This window comes from Pelmatolapia mariae, linkage group LG18 (assembly GCF_036321145.2).
Source record: "Pelmatolapia mariae isolate MD_Pm_ZW linkage group LG18, Pm_UMD_F_2, whole genome shotgun sequence".
Taxonomy (NCBI): Eukaryota; Metazoa; Chordata; class Actinopteri; order Cichliformes; family Cichlidae; genus Pelmatolapia; species Pelmatolapia mariae.
Window position 1 is genome coordinate 30,717,674 of NC_086243.1, and position 18,785 is coordinate 30,736,458.

The 18,785-nt window shown below is 39.4% G+C and overlaps 1 protein-coding gene across 1 annotated transcript; it reads left to right on the forward strand.

Annotated features, from left to right (window-relative positions):
• The first annotated feature begins 4,111 nt into the window (after window positions 1-4,111).
• Window positions 4,112-5,743, forward strand: LOC134616184 (tripartite motif-containing protein 16-like). The gene has a single exon (XM_063460915.2). The coding sequence runs from the start codon at window positions 4,112-4,114 to the stop codon at window positions 5,741-5,743; it is 1,632 nt and encodes a 543-aa protein (XP_063316985.2).
• Window positions 5,744-18,785: the final 13,042 nt, after the last annotated feature.

An 18,785-nucleotide genomic window follows, 5' to 3' on the forward strand; every position in this document is an offset into this window, starting at 1 on the left:
CACTTTTGCATTCACTTTTTGTTTTTTATTATTTTTTACAGTGTTCTGAATGATTAACAATGGTCTACAGCCAATCTTGTGTATTATTATACAAACTTTGGTTGTAAGATGCAGATAACTATTTAATAAAAAGCTAAATATTTTATATGAGAGTAAGAAAGAAAAGTATATCTTTGTGTCCCCCTTTCCCTGTTAATGCCCTACCTGGCCCCCTGGCAAAAGCTTTGCTAGATCCGCCCCTGCACAGTTACCAGCTGTCAGCTACACAAAAACAGGAGCTTGGTGTTTATTTGTCTCTCAGAAACAGTTCATAACTTCCCTTCAACTAATTCATGTCACCTAAAGGGTAAACCTGCTTCTCCATCACCAGTTCAGCTCACATCAAACACGTAAAATAAATATTTATGCACTTTTGCATTCACTTTTTGTTTTTTGTTATTTTTACACAGTGTTCTGAATGATTAACAATGGTCTACAGCCAATCTTGTGTATTATTATACAAACTTTGGTTGTAAGATGCCCTACCTGGCCCCCTGGCAAAAGCTTTGCTAGATCCGCCCCTGCACAGTTACCAGCTGTCAGCTAAATAAAAAAGGAGCTTGGTGTTTATTTCTCTCAGAAACAGTTCATAACTTCCCTTCAACTCATTCATGTCACCTAAAAAAAAGGTAAACCTGTTTCTCCATCACCAGTTCAGCTCTGATGATTCAGTAAGGTCATCTCCTGGTTTCCACCAGCCGCTTCTACAGCTGTGGCTCCAGCAAACATCAGCTGATACTAGAAATTAAAATCAAATGAATTCTAACAACAGCTGATCAAGCTTAAACGTGCTGCTGTTGTTTAGCGCGATAAACAAACAAGAGAGAAAAGCCGATCACTGATCAGTTGCATGACTGAAGTTTGAACAGGCGAGAGAATGACAGGGGAGGCTGTCATAAAGTTCAACATCAGTAACTTAGCGCGCACACAGCTGTATAGAAACTCCGTCGTGCTAGCTAGCACGCAGTACGAGTTATTATAACTGATTGTAAAAAGTCAGCACAACGAAAATAAACTACACCTAAACTCGGTTTATATCTGACCCAAATAGAGTGCAGTTCATAACTTCTTACCTGAAATTCAGTTCACCTCACGCTCCGACCGGCAGCCGCCTGCTTCTCCTGCCTTCGGTTTCCCTGATCCACGATCTACCACCGGTCGATCGGCGGTCGCCTCGTCTCGTTCCCGCATGTCTTTGTAACACACACCGGTGGATAGCTGCCCTCGGTTGTAGCTCCGCGTCAGCGACTACCAAACAACTCAGTTATTTTTTCCACATCGACCAGCATCTGGACAATCCACCGCCTTTCACTGTTTGTACCGTTACTAAAATGAATAAATAAATAAGTCATCAGTCCATATAAACGAAAAATAAGTCCAGCTGTGACCACGAGATATTGCGAAGGACCGGGGGTGAAACGATAGTAAGCCGCCCTCACTGTCATCCAGGCCGGCTGTAGCTTGTTAGCAAAGCCGCGCTAGCTAGCTAGCTAGCCAGCTAGCCTCAGGCAGAAACGACATCGTCAGAACACGGTTGCTAATATGGGATGTTTTGACAAAACGAGCAGATATTTGAAGTTTACACACCTATATTCTCGCCTGAAAATATCTTAAAAGTTTATTTTGTGACCTAGAAACAGTATTAAGAGGAAAATAAAAACTAAGTGATGGCCGCCATTGTTTGACTCGGCAGAGGCGTGCTATGAATTGTGGGATATTGAGTTTTCCACCAAGCATTACCGTAACTTTTGAATGATTTGCGCAACCTTAAAAATTCCAATGGCTCCTGAAAGCAGCGACGCTGTGCGCACCGTTGATATTGTCATCATTACGGTAATCCAAATAAGGGTAGACAGGCCGTACTACTCCCGGCAGACCACTAGAGAGAGCCAACACACCACAAATGAAGTTTGAAATTTGTATCAGTGGAACCAAAAGATGGCGCCAACACACCACAAATGAAGTCTGTTTCTATGGTGCCAAAAGAAGAATCTTTCTAAATTTGCACTAAAATATTAATATTTAAAAAACTATAAAAGTCATAAACACCAAAAGTGTATACCATACTAGTCCAGCTCCAGCCGCACAAAATGATCTAACATATGTAACCCTATTGTCAAAACTGTTTGGCAGAGAAGCGCGGGAAAATTTTCACTAAAATATTAATATTTAAAAAACTATAATAGTCATAAACACCAAAAGTCATAGCACACCATTCCTGATCCAGCCGCACAAAATGAGGTAACATATATGAAGCTTGTCTCAAAACTGCGAGGCGAGATTCACTGCAAAATTTCAGGCGGAAACTGAAGAATAATAATAATAATAATAAATCCGACGAATAGTAATATGTGTGCCTCTTGCCATAGGCACACATAAATATCATCTTTAAAGTGATGAATAATAACTCTGCCTCTGTGTCTTCATAAAAAGATCGTACTTCTGAAAGGTCAGAGGGCAGCATCCACTCTGGTTTTACACAGTTTTGCAGGTTTAGCTCTTCTGAAGTTCAGCACCTGCTTTTTCAACCAATCAGAAGCCAGTATTGTAGAGAGTTCATATTTATTTTCATGCAATTGAATAATTTTGAATCTTTAGGTGAATATTTATATTTAGAGTATTTTCTCGATCAGTGTCTTCAGTCCTGACCCTGAGTGCGTATATTTAAAAATAAAGTGATATAACTTCTTTTACACTACTGTGAACTTCTTGTAAAGTTTGACAGCTGATTGTTGTCGTGTTTGTCGTCATATGAAGATCGTTTCCTAAAGAGGACTGAACAGTCATTTAGCCTCTGGCTCCATCCATGAATCTGATATTTGCTGTACAATCTGTGCTGTTAATAGTGTAATGGAACATATAATTTGTACATATAATTTCATATGTAATTATGATGATCTTTACCCATTAAGATTATAAATGAAACGGTGAACAAAAGCCAAGAAAACTGAGTTAAACCCCTGAGACTACGATTTATTTGCACCATGAATAAATGAATTGTTTGCACCAGTAATAAATAATCAAATACATCAAATTATCATCAATTATTTAAATAAAATGAACCATCGCACCAAACAAAACAACAATTCAACAGACAGTTCTATAAAACTGTGGATGATTCAAAGTGCTGCTATAACTGCACAACAAAACTGCAGTGAGAAAAGCTTTGGATGTTCAGTTTAGTTATAATGACAGTTAAACAACTAAAATACTCGATTAAGTAGGTGAGACAAAGTTACATTTACTGGATCAGTTTAAGACCAAAATACACTTGAATGAATTACTGACATGGACACTTTGTGAAAAAATTACTAAACAGTTCAGGCAAAAATTTTACTAAAACCTTGAATTAAACTTGAAAGTTTGCATTTCAAGCACATCTTGATGTTTTCATTGAAACTCCACTGTGACTGTGTACACAGGAAAAACTACAAAATAATGTTTGTTTGTTTGTTTGTTTGTTTGTTTTTGTAAACACTGTGGACCGATCTGCATTTGTTATTGCTAAATTTAAATATTTGTTACTATTTAATGATCATAATCTCATTTGAACATAGGTTTGATTTAGTGGAGGCAGTTGTTCCCATGCATCATTCTGTAAGTGTGAGAATGAACTAAGATTAGAAAATGTCAAAATATAAAGTGTCATTTATTTTTATTCATCACAGCATCCTAAACTTTGCTGAACTTTTTGAAATATAGAATGAACTCGCTGAGTGTTGACTGTCAAATTTCAAACATCCAAGTAAAGTTAAACTATTAAACTTTAACTGGGACAGACTTGTTACTGCATGCTGTAACCAAATATACCACACCCTGCATCATTTGAATGGCTCTTGGTCGCTCTGTAAGAATATTTCTTTAGTGCCTCCCTTCACAGATGTGTCTGTATCAGGATGGGTCTAAACAACATGGTGTAAATGCAGTTGCTGGTGAGCCTCATTTCCTGTCGGAGGTGAACAAGAGCAGAGATCTGTTTCCCTTCAGAGCACAGAGGTTGTTTCTGTTCAGAGAAAGTCAAACTGTCTGACAGTCACTGAGAGACGGTGAAACGGCACAGCACATGAATCAAATGGACCAAACAAAATTCTGCTGTTCAGTCTGTTTGGATCTACTGAAGGATCCGGTGGCTATTCCATGTGGACACAGCTACTGCATGAACTGTATTAAAATCTTCTGGGATGAAGAGGAAAAGAAGAAAATCTACAGCTGCCCTCAGTGCAGACAGACTTTCACAGCTAGGCCTGTCCTGGTGAAAAACACCATGTTAGCAGATTTAGTGGAGGAGCTGAAGAAGACTGGACTCCAAGCTGCTCCTGCTGATCACTGCTATGCTGGACCTGAAGATGTGGCCTGTGATGTCTGCACTGGAAGAAGAATGAAAGCCTTCAAGTCCTGTTTATTCTGTCTGGCATCTTACTGTGAGAAACACCTTCAGACTCATTATGATTCACCTACATTCAAGAAACACAAGCTGGTGGAGCCCTCCAAGAAGCTCCAGGAGAACATCTGCTCTCGTCATGATGAGGTGATGAAGATGTTCTGCCGTACTGATCAGCAGAGTATCTGTTATCTCTGCCCTGTGGATGAACATAAAGGCCACGACACAGTCTCAGCTGCAGCAGAAAGGACTGAGAGGCAGAGAGAGCTGGAGGTGAGTCGACAAAACATCCAGCAGAGAATCCAGGACAGAGAGAAAGATGTGAAGCTGCTTCAACAGGAGGTGGAGGCCATCAATCAGTCTGCTGATCAAACAGTGGAGCACAGTGAGAAGATCTTCACTGAGCTGATCCATCTCATCCAGAAAAGAAGCTCTGATGTGAAGCAGCAGATCAGATCCCAGCAGGAAACTGAAGTGAGTCGAGTCAAAGAGCTTGAGGAGAAGCTGGAGCAGGAGATCACTGAGCTGAAGAGGAAAGATGCTGAGCTGAAGCAGCACTCACACACAGAGGATCACATCCAGTTTCTACACAACTACCCCTCACTGTCAGCACTCAGTGAGTCTACAGACTCATCCAGCATCAATATCCGTCCTCTGAGCTACTTTGAGGATGTGACAGCAGCTGTGTCAGAGGTCAGAGATAAACTACAGGACATTCTGAGAGAGGAATGGACAAACATCTCACTGACAGTCACTGAAGTGGAGCCAGAGCCAAAGACCAGAGCTGGATTCTTAAAATATTCATGTGAAATCACACTGGATCCAAGCACAGCACACAAACAGCTGTTATTATCAGAGGGGAACAGAAAAGTAACATTAATGAAACAACAACAGTCTTATTCTGATCATCCAGACAGATTCACTGGATGGTGGTCGGTCCTGAGTAGAGAGAGTCTGACCGGACGTTGTTACTGGGAGGTGGAGTGGAGAGGAGAAGGAGTTCGTGTGGCAGTCGCATACAAGAATATCAGCAGAGCAGGGAGTGAATGTGGATTTGGATGGAATGACAAATCTTGGTCATTAAATTATTACAACAACAGTTATACATTTCGGTACAACAACATTGAAACACGTGTCTCAGGTCCTCGTTCCTCCAGAGTAGGAGTGTACCTGGATCACAGAGCAGGTATTTTGTCCTTCTACAGCGTCTCTGAAACCATGACTCTCCTCCACAGAGTCCAGACCACATTCACTCAGCCGCTCTATGCTGGACTTTTGCCTTATTATTATGGAGCCACTGCTGAGTTGATTAAAGTGAAATAGACTGAAGTCTTTCATATTGTGGGTTTAAATCTGTATTTTAGTTTCATTTTATTTTCTCTCCATCATTTCTGCACTGAGATCAGCTGTCAGTCAAACATTATGGGTGGTACCTCCACATCTTCTAGTTGTTCTCTTGTTTCTGAGTTTTTAAAGGAGATCTTTCCTGTGACTGTTTATGGAGGCTATCACTGCTCATCATCATTTTGATTTACTAAAATATTTCTCCACATGAAAATGTAAACTTCTCTATCCTCTAAATGTTTCTGGAATATTTGTATTGAAAAATGTCGACATTTCTCTTTATGAGTATGGCAGACCATGTGTGTGTGTTTGTGTTTGTTTTTGTCAAAATCATCAAACAAATGAGGAAAAACTGTGATTTTAATGAATGAATTCATATATTGTGTTGATGTTTTATTGTGTGAATAAACTGGAAGGTTTGACTATAAATCAAACTTTGAACAAAGTCTTTTCTTCTGTCTTCATTCCAGGATCTCACTCAAATCTGATGCAGAAAATATGAAACTAATCTGAGAGAATAAGTGAAGCAGTTTTCCTCCTGAAGCATCACAAAGTTCAGAGTTCATGTTTAGAGCAGAAGATTCAGCAGTCGCTCTGTGACCTTTCAACTTTCTTCACTAAAACAGCTTCATTACAGAGAAACAAGTCACATTTTCTTCATGTTCTTAAGTCCTTTCAGATGTTTGTAATGGTCCTTGAATGCAGCACTTCTATCTGTGCCTGTAGGCTTTAGCCAACATTCACACACACGCTGATGGACTTGGGTTCAGTGTCTTGTCCAAGGATACTTTGACATGTGGACTGGAGGAAACTGTGGACCAATCCACTGACCCCGTGACTGGTACCAATTGTACCACCTGAACCACAGCTGGAACAAGATTAAAGCTGCTTAATAAAAGAAAACAACAAGAGCAAAAAAACAAAGAACACTTGGGAAAGTCCGAATAGAGATAACATGTGTTCACTGCTTGAGCCACAATCTACTAGCTAACCTGAGTGAAGGAAAAGATTTGTCACGATTAACCAGCCTCTAAAGTTGGCAGCTCCTTGTAATGAAACATTTGACATTTCCATTTATTGCCAGTCTTTAGTGACTGAAACCCTGACATGTGAAACTGGCTGTCAGAATTCACAGTAATGTTCTGCAGCAGATTTTAATCAAACTTTATGCAGCCTGCCGGGTGTTCATCGGCCTTCCTGGTGATTTAATTGGCCAGCACCTTAGCGTGCAGGTGAATACAGCATGAATCACACAGGCTGAGATAAACAAAGTTATGCCCAAGACACATATTTGAAATTAAAATCAGCTGAGGACTGTTAGGAAAAAGAAATATTGTTTAATGTGTATCTGCTCATTATATTGTTTTATGTACTTTAATAAAGGCTTGTAGGGCAAGGCCACTTTTAACTCACAAACTAAGTGCTCAGCCAGACTGAAAAACAGGAAGTTTTAGTGCACAGCCGTATTAATAGATGAGACGCTGAAATGAGGAACTTTCCATATAAGGAATGTTTGAGACTGTGGGACGTGTAAAGTACTGAAATAAAACCATATAAGACACAGCTCATGATTCTAATGTTAGAGAGCTCTTGCAACTGGCGTTTGAGCTGTGCGGAGGTCTCTCTCTTCCGGAAGATGATTGAATAAAAGAAATATCAATATTTAAACACACTCTGTTCTATCATGGGGACAAAAGAATCGGGGTACAATATTTGGTGTTTCCACCCGGTTCTTCATGCAACAGAGAGAACAAATGTGGCTAAAGGTTGGATCTGACATGAGGCGAACCGAAGACCGGTCTAAAAAGATTTAAAGGTAGGCACAAACCTGTTCAATAAGCAAATTTGTGCAAATTGGCTGAATTCTAAATTATCTGTTTGCTGAGTAGATGATCTTAACTATTAAATTGGCTCAGTAGTGGTAAAACTAAATTCTTGAGAATAAAGTAAAGTTTTGAAGTAATGAAAGAGAAACTTTGAAGTAGGGTTGTGTTCAAGGTCGACTCGTAGAAAACGATACTGAGATAAAAAGTAACATGAGATGTCATTTTAAGGAAATAAGAGAGAAAAGAGACCAATGTAGTTGAAGAAAAAAGAAGCATATAAGAGTTTATTGGTCATTTTATGGTTTAATAAGTGTCAAGTTCAGGGGTGAAGACCCCCTCCCTATTGGAGACGTTCAGTAGGCCGTACTGGAGATTGACCATCTACCAAGACTTGGGACCTTGGTTTAAAAATAGGTTATGATCAGAGGATCATTTTGAGATACACTTATTTGTGAGTAAAAAGAGTAATTTCGGACGAGTCCTTCCTGTCAGGAAGTTTAACTGACACAGAAGTTCAGAAAATCGAGTCAGAAATGGTTTTGTGGCTCTTGGTAAACTGATTTGAAGGAAAATCAGTGTATTGTGTTGAAGTAACAGATCCGGCGTGGTCTGACGGGAAAAAATCAGCTGTATAACTCTGTGTGTGCAGCGTTGTTGATATTACCAGACCCGGCGTGGTCTAAGGAAAAGAAATAACTCGGTGAATGGTTTATATGCTTACATGAATTTTGGTGGATCCACTGAGGTCCACAAAAATAACCAATGCAGACTGTGTTGGTTTGAATGTTGATAAATGATCCAGGAAGAATTGCCCTGGGTCTGTGTGTGTGTGAGTAACAACATGCGCAGTTAAAATTGGGCGCTGTTCCTTCCTCTTTTTAGTTTCAAAACACAAAGGGTGTTGGTTTTACTTTAAGGTTGGATTAAGAATTACTGTGCGAGGCACGGTTTCACTTTTGGCTCGGAAAATAATATGCTTACTTTTGGGTCTATGAAAATTGAATTACAGTGGGAAGGGGATCTTCTTTAGGCGCAGGTTGTATGCTACTGTGAGACAGTGGAGAGACCTTACGAAGTTACCTCCTTTCACCAAGTAGGAGTGGAAGATCCCGTAACATTCTGGTGGAGATGCCGGGGTAAAAAGAATGAGTTCGGACGAGGAACTTCGAGAAAAGGACACCTTGAGTTGAGCAAGGTGTTTAACTGACTCAGGATTTCAGAGAATCGAGTCAGCTGTGATCTTGAGTTTTAATAGTAAATTGATTTTAAAGGAAAATCAATGTTCACCATGTTGAAGTAATTCTGATGATATTACTAGATGTGCTGTGATACAAGTGAAGAATAGGTTGTGTACATGTGGACACACAATTGTGTTGATATTGCTGGATCCGCTGCGGTCCATCTGATAAGTGAATGCTGGGTAAACTGAGACAAGAAACTGTTTTTAAATCATCACTGGCTGCAGTGAGATACATGTGCTGAAGATTACTGGACCCGGCGAGGTCCATATGATGAAGTTCTGGGGCAGATAAATGACAGAAACAGTTTCTGAATTTTGAGGAGAATTCTGAAGCACTGAGGTTGAATTTTCTCTGTGCTTGGCGCGCTGTGCGGACTTATATTAGAGTTATAAGTCCAAAGGTTATGACCTGGAGGTCATTCATGGTGTTTAAAAAAGAACAGGAATTAGAAAAGGATATTTAATCATATTTTGTGTAAATTAAGGAAAACCTTTTCTTGGTTTGAAGGGACACAGACATTAACACACACACACAGTTCTTGGGTGTGAGTTACTTCCTCTTTTAATTTTAAACTGCGACACATGTGTTCATTGAACTAGAACTTAAGCAGTGAGTTTAGATTAGGTCTAGTAAAAGATAAAGATGACCTTCATTAGTCCCATAGGTGGGAAATTTGTTTTGTTACAGCAAAAGTGCAAAGTTATGCAGCAGAAATTAGAAAACACTGGAATGCAATAAAATAAAGTAAAAATAAAATACTATATACAATAGAATAAAATAGAATACCAATACTATATACAACTGAGTAAGAAAATAAAAAATATCCAATTTGTCAGAGAAAGAATTGCACATATAGCAGTCTTATTGCACGTATGAGGGTTCTGGTAAAGTAAAAGATTATGTTCAAAGTTTTATGCCCGGGAGGCCAAGAGTCATGTGTAGAGAAGAACATGACTTAGAAACGGACATTTAAGGTCACATTTTGTCTAAGATGGGGAGAATTGAAGCATGTTTGATAAAATACTCTTAGGAAAGCATATTTGGAATGATTCTAAGTGTGAATGTTGTGAGTACTCGATTTGAATGATTCTGTGTGATTTGTACAAAATAATAAATAAGTAATAATAACACTACGCAGGTACATAGCAGAGTGTGTGCTTGAAACAGGAAGTCTGATTATAGCTTATGAGCTGGCGAGAGATGCTGCAACATGAAAACAGAGGAATTAGAGACTGAATGTCTTAAGAAAAAGTAATAAAATATATTAATTACATGTTTTAGAAAAGAGAAAGACCGAGAAAAATAAATACATGAACTAACAATTACATTAATGAATAGAAAACGCACGTACACAATTGTTACATGGGAAATTATTGTTGGAAAGAATCAGAAGTGAGAGTTTAATATACACATGCAATGAAGAAAGCAGCTTACACTCCTTTAATTTCCAGAGCCAGTGTGTCCCCTCCCCTCATAGCACCCCTGCCCACTTGGCCCCCGTATCAGGCAAGTATGGAAGGCTGGATAGCCCATGACGGGTAAGATCCCACCTTGAAACCCCGGGACAACCTAAGGCAGGCACAGTCACGATTACTCGGCCTCAGTCCCTGTGAGCTCAGACTCACTGGTGAGATGAAGTGACGAAGACGGGACTTCAAGGGTAAAGCCGCTGGGCTGAGGCGGAGGGGGAAATGTCATTAACAATGACCAGTGATGAGCCAAAGAGGGAAAACACTCCCTCTCTTTCAGATTGAATTGTTCACAGCGACATGTGTCCCTGAACCTGAAAAGCAAGCTCTAACCTCTGGCTGAAGACAAGGAATGCTGTTATTTAAGGTGGGAAATCAAAATTTGGGTTAGCAAATTTGGGAAGGAGAAAACTGACTGTTTAAGTGGAAAATTGTAAAGGAGTTTGAAACACTGCCAAAAGAAACATATATAAAATCACACACACAAACAGAAAATGCATTAAACTTAGAATACAAGAGAGCTCATGAAGATTAGACAGCATGTTGAGCGTGTGAGTCTGTTTATCATCTTGTCCAAATCGCTTAGTGTGTAGTAGTTTTTAGAAAAGAAAATTTAGAATTTAGTGATGATGGTGTGCAAGTTGTGTGGTGTTTAACAAGACTTTCTGTGCACTGAGCAGGTGAAATATGTCAGTTGACTTCGGAGTGTTAGGACCCTGAAGAACCAGTGGCAAAACTTTTCTGTGTTTAAGATTTTTGAGGTTGTTGTTTTAGTGATGGGTTGTTTTCTTATTTTAATAGAGGGAGTTTGATTAAGCATGTCTAAGAGGGGCCCATTATTTTTGTAACAGTGCACTTAGAGAAAACCTGTCAGGTGATTTTGTTTTGTGCTTTGATGAGCAAATAATCAGCTCTCTTTTTTCTCATTTTTGTTCTAAGCAGGCCTGCAAGAGTGAATAACAGAACTGACAAAATTTCCGGGAGAACAAACATAAGGTGACCTTTTCCAGATTACAGTGGGTGGAGGAAAGGCTACTTGTGGGGACCTGATCAGATTGAAAGTCTCTAACTAAGAGGATTGCAGCGAGTCAATCCAGTCAAAAGCATAAAGAACTATTTTCCGAAAAAAAATAAACACAAAATAAAACAAATGAATGAGCTCATGTTGCTGAGGGTGGAGAATCTGATTATTTGCACGGGAATCTCCACTATTAGCAATACCTGGTGTGAATGCGTGTGAATGAATGTGTGTAAATGGACGGTGACTGGATGGACGATGTGGACTAAAAGTTGGACCGACTGGACACTTAGATAAAGACTGGACTAAGGTTAAACACATGACTGATAACTGTTCTGTTTTAAGTTTTCTTTTTTATAACACAGGTTGGATCATAAGTGGGGAAAACTCAGTATGAAATGTGAAGTTGAGGTTAACATACAGGTTTTGTTTCTAGGAAGTTCCAAGGATGCAGGCTGTGGATGGAGCCAAGAAAAGATTTGACATGATGATTAAATTGATTTCATTCCTTAAACACAGGTTTGCAGGGCTGAAGGATTGCTGAGGTGTTTTGAGAAATGATATGACTAACCTTTTTCTTTTAATTTCCTAAGCTCGGGTGAAGCATTTTGAGTTTGTGACACATGAGATGTGTCACAAAAGGGGGGAGTTAAGGTTTAATTTGGAATGGGTTTTAGGATCATTTTATGACTTTTGGGGGTTTTGATAATTGAGATATGGTAAAACTGAGGCAGAAATTGTTATTTTCATGTTTAAGTTTAAGGATTAAAATGAACTGAATCCTGTTTAGAAGATAAAATGCCGGTGTTCATAAGAAGCTGTATATCAAACTTAATGGGAGACTGCGGGACACTTTGAATAAAAGATATGCTTTGGAGAAAACTAAGATTTTGGGAGTAGAAAATGTTTCATGTTCTTTTTGATTTCTAGAATAAGAGGTTATAATTTAGGCTTACACATACAGATATGTTAAAGGAAAATCGTGTATATGTGATCAGATAGATGAAATGTATTGTTTTAGGATGACTAAGCAAATGTCTACGTGACTTTTCACCTAATACCTTTTGTGATGATAAACTTATTTACCAACTAGCAGCTTCCTCTTTTCTAGAACATGCAGACTTAGAAAAGGAGAACCTCAGCTCTGAGTTCCGAGAATAACTCTGTTATCTTTGTACACACAGACAAAAGCTTGTATAAATAAAGCACGCAGACAGTGATGAGACCCAGGTCTTGCGTTCCATGACTGCCCCTCGCGAGTGAAAGGACTGTAGTGTATTGAGATTTAAATTTATAATCTGAATACGTACTTCCTGGCCACATTAATTTATAGAAGAGAAGGTCTAACTTTAGGCCTACACGGTCTTGACAGGAGACACAGGCTTGTGCAGAGTATGCTTCTGCAGAAGCGAAACTGAAACCAGAGTCTAAGTGCAAGTTAAGAGTAGGGTGTCTTTTATGCATTTATCGCTGATTAAGATTTAAGTAGTTGTATTAGACTGGAACATTTGTTTTATACATTTTACATATAAGTCAAGATCGGCACACACAGGATAGCCTTAGCCTGGTTGCTTAAGCTGAGGTCAACTAAGGTGCAGAGAGCATATGCAAACTCTGTGCACGCACAGACAGACATACACACATGCACACACATAGTTTCAGTTGTGCTGGCCTTTTGTCTAGTGGAAAGGTTACAAGGTCTAGCTGGGGAGCTGAGAGGTGAAACAAAGTGCAAGCAGAAGCTGACACACACATACACCCACATACACACACATCGTAGATAGACTCAGTTATATAGGTAAAAGTTAATTATGTTTTGCTTGCAACTGCAAAATTGTGCGTGCATATGTGACTGTTTGATGAAGAAGCAGGTGCAGGATGTTCCAGAGACAAGCGACAGCGAAGGCGAGCGTCCGGGGACAACAGGAAGGCACCTGGATGGAGACGCGACGATGTTCTTTTTAAACTATGTTAAAAGTCATTGTGGTTTTGGTTTTTGCCTGGCAACAGAAAGGGGGGGGGCTGTACTGTTTCACCCCTATAAATATTGTGTTCTGACTATTGTAAGAGAGTTCAACACTGAATCTGTACAGTGTTGGCTCCACGCTGCGTGTATTCATTAAAATGTCGTCTAATTGCACCCGGCCGGATCAGTGGTCATTATTTTGGATTCCTCCTCAATATCTGACCCTTAACATTTGGGGGCATCGTCCGGTGAGAGGGGGAATTTTGGAGATGTAGACGGAGAGATCCGGGGTCTGTGGTGATTGGACGGGCAGACGCTAATCAGTGGTGAAAGTGAGGAGGCATTCCCCGGGGCATTTAAAGGTAAGACACTGCCTGTTGAAATATATTTCCAAAAGGTGTCAAATTGGGCATGTCAAATTAAAGCCTAATCACTGAAATTACTGGTGAATGTCTGTTTCGATTTTGGTGAAAATTTAATGGAATTGACATTAAGATAATGAAAGTAATAAAGTACAGTATTGAGAGAATTAAAAGCGGTTGGAGCCGCTGAGAGAATTAAGAACGGTTGGAGCCGTCGAGAGAATTAAAGCAGTTGGAGCTGCTAATTTAGTGTGGTAGGGAATTTGGTCATTGTGTGGGTTAAAGTCTGTTGGTCATTTGGTCTACGTGTGATGGTCATTTTTGTGGGTTAGAGTCCCCTATGTCCACAACGGGAGATCTGCCTCAATCTTAATCCTGTTTTGGGTGTAGATTGTTGTTTCAAATTGTTCTAAATTACTTTAGGACGAGGAGTCTGGGACCCTTAAGAAGCGCACTTTTCTCCTTGGTAACGCTTGCGCCTGGGCAGGACGCTGACCCTTGACCTACCGGCGAGTAGGGATAGTACCGTCGACAGCGGGGAAGGAATGTTGGGAACCTTCAAAACTGCTAGGAGTTAAAGTCTCCTATTTCTGCGCTTGTTTGGCTACCTGTAAATTAAAGTTAGGGTTAGAAATCTGGACGGAGCAGTTAAAGTCTGTTCTGGTGAAGTGGACGCAAAAAAGTCTGGGACTTTATCGGTTGGAGCCGTTAGGTTAAATTTATCGAAATTTGTTAGGAACCACTAGGCCGAAAATCTGTGCAGTTGTGTATATATGACGTCTGTGTAAAGTTATGTATAAACAGAGTGGTGTGTGATGAGTCTGACTGAGTGACAGGATGCTACGGTCCTGTGAGTTATTTTTAGAGAGTCTGTGAACATGCACGGTGTGTGTGTGAGAATGCAAATGAGGAGCGGTGACGTGCATGGAGAGTGTTGCTTTCAGTTTAGAGTGTGATTGAGCTTTATAACTATTGTTTGAAAATGGCTAAAAGCCTGTGACTGAGATGTTGCTCACTACAATTGTATAAATAGAGTGTGAATTGATTACTGTAGATGTATAGGAGTTGACTGACTTTTGATAGATATATATAGATTGAGTGCATTGTACAGTACCTAAGACCAATATATTATTGTAAAGTAGTAACCTATCTTGAGCCACAAATGCTGGTGTGTTTTATTTTTTCAGTTATGTGTGTGCTGTGAGAATGATTAGAGGTTTAAATTGTTTTTCTTTGACTTGCTTTTATGATTATGAAAAGCATGTCTAAAATACTCCTAGGAGAGTGTATTTTGAGTGATTTTAACTGTGTGAAGGATGTAAGTATTTGAGTGACTGTGCGTGATTTGTATAAAATAAGTAAATAGGTAATAATAACACTCAGGAGGTTGATAGTAGAGTGAGTGAAAAAGTGGAAGTTTGAGAGAAAAGGCAGTGTGTGTGAGACGATTCATGATGTCTGAAAGAGGTTAGAATATTTAAAAGTGTGCAGGAAATAAAGGTGTATTTTAGATTAAGATTTAGTAGAATTAAAGAGGGTCTGTAGACTATAAATTCGATGAAAAACAAAAGAGTTAGATTAGTCTGAAGAAACAGGAAATATGGCTCTGTGTGCCTGTGTGTGTGTAACCGGGGCTGCATGCCCATAGAAGGAACGGAGTGTGTGAAGAGAGAACCCAGAGAGAGAGACGAGTTAAACTCTGGGTGGAGAAAGCACAGAAAAGAAAAGAAATGAAAAGGATATTAATTGTATGCTTTAGTGTGTTGATACAGGTGGACTTCTCTCAACCTGGAACCCTGAGTACAGCGGCAAAAGCGTAGATTAACACAATTGGGAAAACAGGCCACTCTTTGGCTAAAATTTATAGCTTGACCTGACACTTTGTCCTTTGAAGCTCAAAGGCCAGTTAATCTCCTGATGAAGACCGATAGAACATCGTGGATCAACAGCAGACAAAAGGAACCGAACCATTAAAACTGACGACACCAGCATCAGCATATAAGAAATTCACCTGATGACAACATGTATTGTGAATTACAGGCTGGGCAGTTGAACAGTGGGATAAAGAACTGTGGAAAAGCATTGGGCATTGAGTGTCATGTTTGCCATGCTTGAAGTAATTTTGGAAGAGAAGACTGAAAAGATGACTGGAGAAGAACAAGAGAGTAAATGAAAAGAAGATTGACTGACGACTCCAGAAGCAGAATGGAGGAAACCCCGTGATAAAGTATGCAGGGGGAAACTGGAGGCTGGTAAAGAGCAGTGTGACTGGACTGGGGGCACAGAGTCGAAGGCACTGAACGTGATATTTTGCCAGACTGGAACTTAACTTAAAAGAAGAATACTGAAACATCAAAACAGAGAAGAAACAGACGGTGTTTGTTGGAACTTTGAAGCCCGGACAGGACACTGTGAAGAGAGGGACCAAGGTCAGGTGAAGCAGGACAAGTTTGACTGCGAGAATACAGGATATGTTTGGGTTGAAATTGAAGGCTGGACTTGTGATGGTTTAGGGAGGTCCACCACGTCACAACAAACAGGTAAATAATAGAAAAGGTAAAAATAATGAAAGTAAAAAACTGACAACTACATTAATGAATAGAAAACACATATGCACAAATTGTTACATGTGAAATTATTTTTGGAGAGAAGCAGAAGTGAGATAGTTTGAATCTAGAACTCAGAGAAAAGACGCATGAATTAAACCTGATTATAACGTAAGATGCAATGAAGAAACAGCTTACACTGCATTTACATGACCCCATAACGCAAGGAAGAACACGCTTACATACATGACATAAGTTGGTATTTCTGACCAGAGAAAGAGAAATGGGTCGTTTAGGTACCCGTGATAATAATGAAAACGTTTCAGTTTTGTTATTTTCAGGAGCAAAGCAGACCTGGACCAATTCTCCACAGCAGCGGTCGGAAGAAATTATAGGTTAACATCAATGGATATGTTAAGGCAAGTTTCTGGTTGAATTGTTCACAGCATGATGTGTCCAGGAACCTGAAAGCAAGCCCTAACTCCTGGCTGAAGACCAGGAGGGCTGTTATTTAAGGTGGGAAATCGAAAAGTTTGGGCTAGTAATTCGGGGAAGGAGAAAACTGACTGTTTAACTGGAGAATTGTGAAGGAGTTTGAATCACTGGAAAAGCAACACATACAAAATGACCCACACAAACAGAAAATGCACTAACCTTAAGGAGATAGAGACAAGCTTGTGAAGAGTAATGCAAAGATAGTGATTAAACTTGGCTAAAGGACACAAACACATGCAATTAAATCAGCTTGCTAATTGTATGAGTGATAGAATGGTGTGAATGTTTAATAAGATAGGTTAAAGCTTGAAGTTGACTCAAAAGAAGCTGTATGACAAGGGAGTGAGTTATGGAAAAACAAACAGAACAGTGATTAAAGTAGTTTTTATAAGAGTGAGTTAGGAGTGCTTTTGCGCTGAATGATCAAAGCAAGTGATTAGTATAGAAAGAAAATGAAAATAATTGAATGATGTGATAAGGTTTAAACATGTATTTCTCTTGTCACAGTAACTTCTTGAGATATGACTCAGTATGCAAATTAGCTGGAGTGAGTGGTGAAGAAGACACTTCCTGTGTGCGTGTGAGACTCAGGCTTTCAGTGAGCAAACGGAGCAGTGACTGAGAAGGATTATTGGGCGAAATATATAATGGTAAAGTAACCGGATAATTGATTACGGTGGTCAGGTCTGTTCAGAGATGCAGATTTGGACAGGAAATTTATAATGTAGTGATGATACATTGTTGTAATGGGTGTATATCTTATGCTGAATCTAAGTATGGTGAAGTGTCTAGGGAGACGTTGTGTGGAAAACGGTGCAGCTTTTGACGGGGTTTTCGGTGTGTTGAACGGGTGACATTTAAGATTGGTTAAGATTTTTGAGGGTGTTGTTTTTTATCTTCAATAGGGGGAGTTTTAATAAACATGGAGATGTGTAAGGGGGCCCATTAGTTTGGTAACAGTGCACTGAGAAAAACCTGTCAGGTGATTTTGTTTTGTACTTTGATGAGCTAATAAGCAGCTCTCTTTTTCTCATTTTTTGTTTTGAAGAAGGCCTGGAAGAGGGTGAGCAGCGCTGACAAAATTCTCGGGAGAACAAAATATAAGGTGGGCTTCTCCGGATTATAATTGGCTCAGGAGAGGGCTCCTTCTGGAGACCTGATTGGTTGTGAGTCTTTGTCTAAAAGGATTGTAGCGATTCAATCCAGTCAAAAGCCTAAAGGACTATTTTCCTAAAAAGGACAACGAAATAAAACAAATGATTGAGCTCATTTTGCTGATGTGGAGTATCTGATTATTTGGAGGCTCGATATCAGCAAACATCATGTGTGAATGCGTGTGAGTGAATGTGAGTGACTGGACCAAAGAGGGGATGAATGAATGTGGACAAACAGTTTACCATGCCAGGAAGAGAAATGGGAGGCTTTGTTTTGCTTTTGTCATAAGCAGGACAAGGGGGAGACTTAATTCGGGGATGCTGACTTTTGAGTTGCTTTGAGGGAATTTCTGCTTTACTGACTGGGGTTAGATTCGTATTTTGCTGATATTTCTGCTGCTATTTTTTATAACTCATGTTACCATTAACAGAAGAAACACATGTTTCATATTTTGCTGCTATTTCTGCTGCTATTTTTTATAATGTATTTGCTTGATAATTGTGCTTTGTTGGGGTTTCTTTCTTATAACACGGATTGGATCATAAAGGGGGAGTTGGTTATTAAATGTAAAGTATAGTTCTGTTTCCAGGAATTTTCAAGGATCCAGATTTCGAAAGGAGCAAGGAGATGGGTCATGATGATTAAATTGATTTTATTCCTTGAACACAGGTTTTTAGGGCAAAATACCTGGGAGGAGGATGGCTGTAGTGTTTGAGTGTTTAGAGAGATGATATGACTAACCTTTTTTCCCTTTTAATTTTTTAAGCCCAGGTGACACATTTTGAGTTTTATTTGGACACACATGTGAAGTCCAAATAAAAAGGGGGATTTAATTTGAAATGGGTTTTAGGATGAGTTTATAATTATGGGGTTTTTTGTGATAATTTAGATATGGTAAAACTGAGGCAGGAATTGTTATTTTCATGTCTAAGTTAAAGGAGTA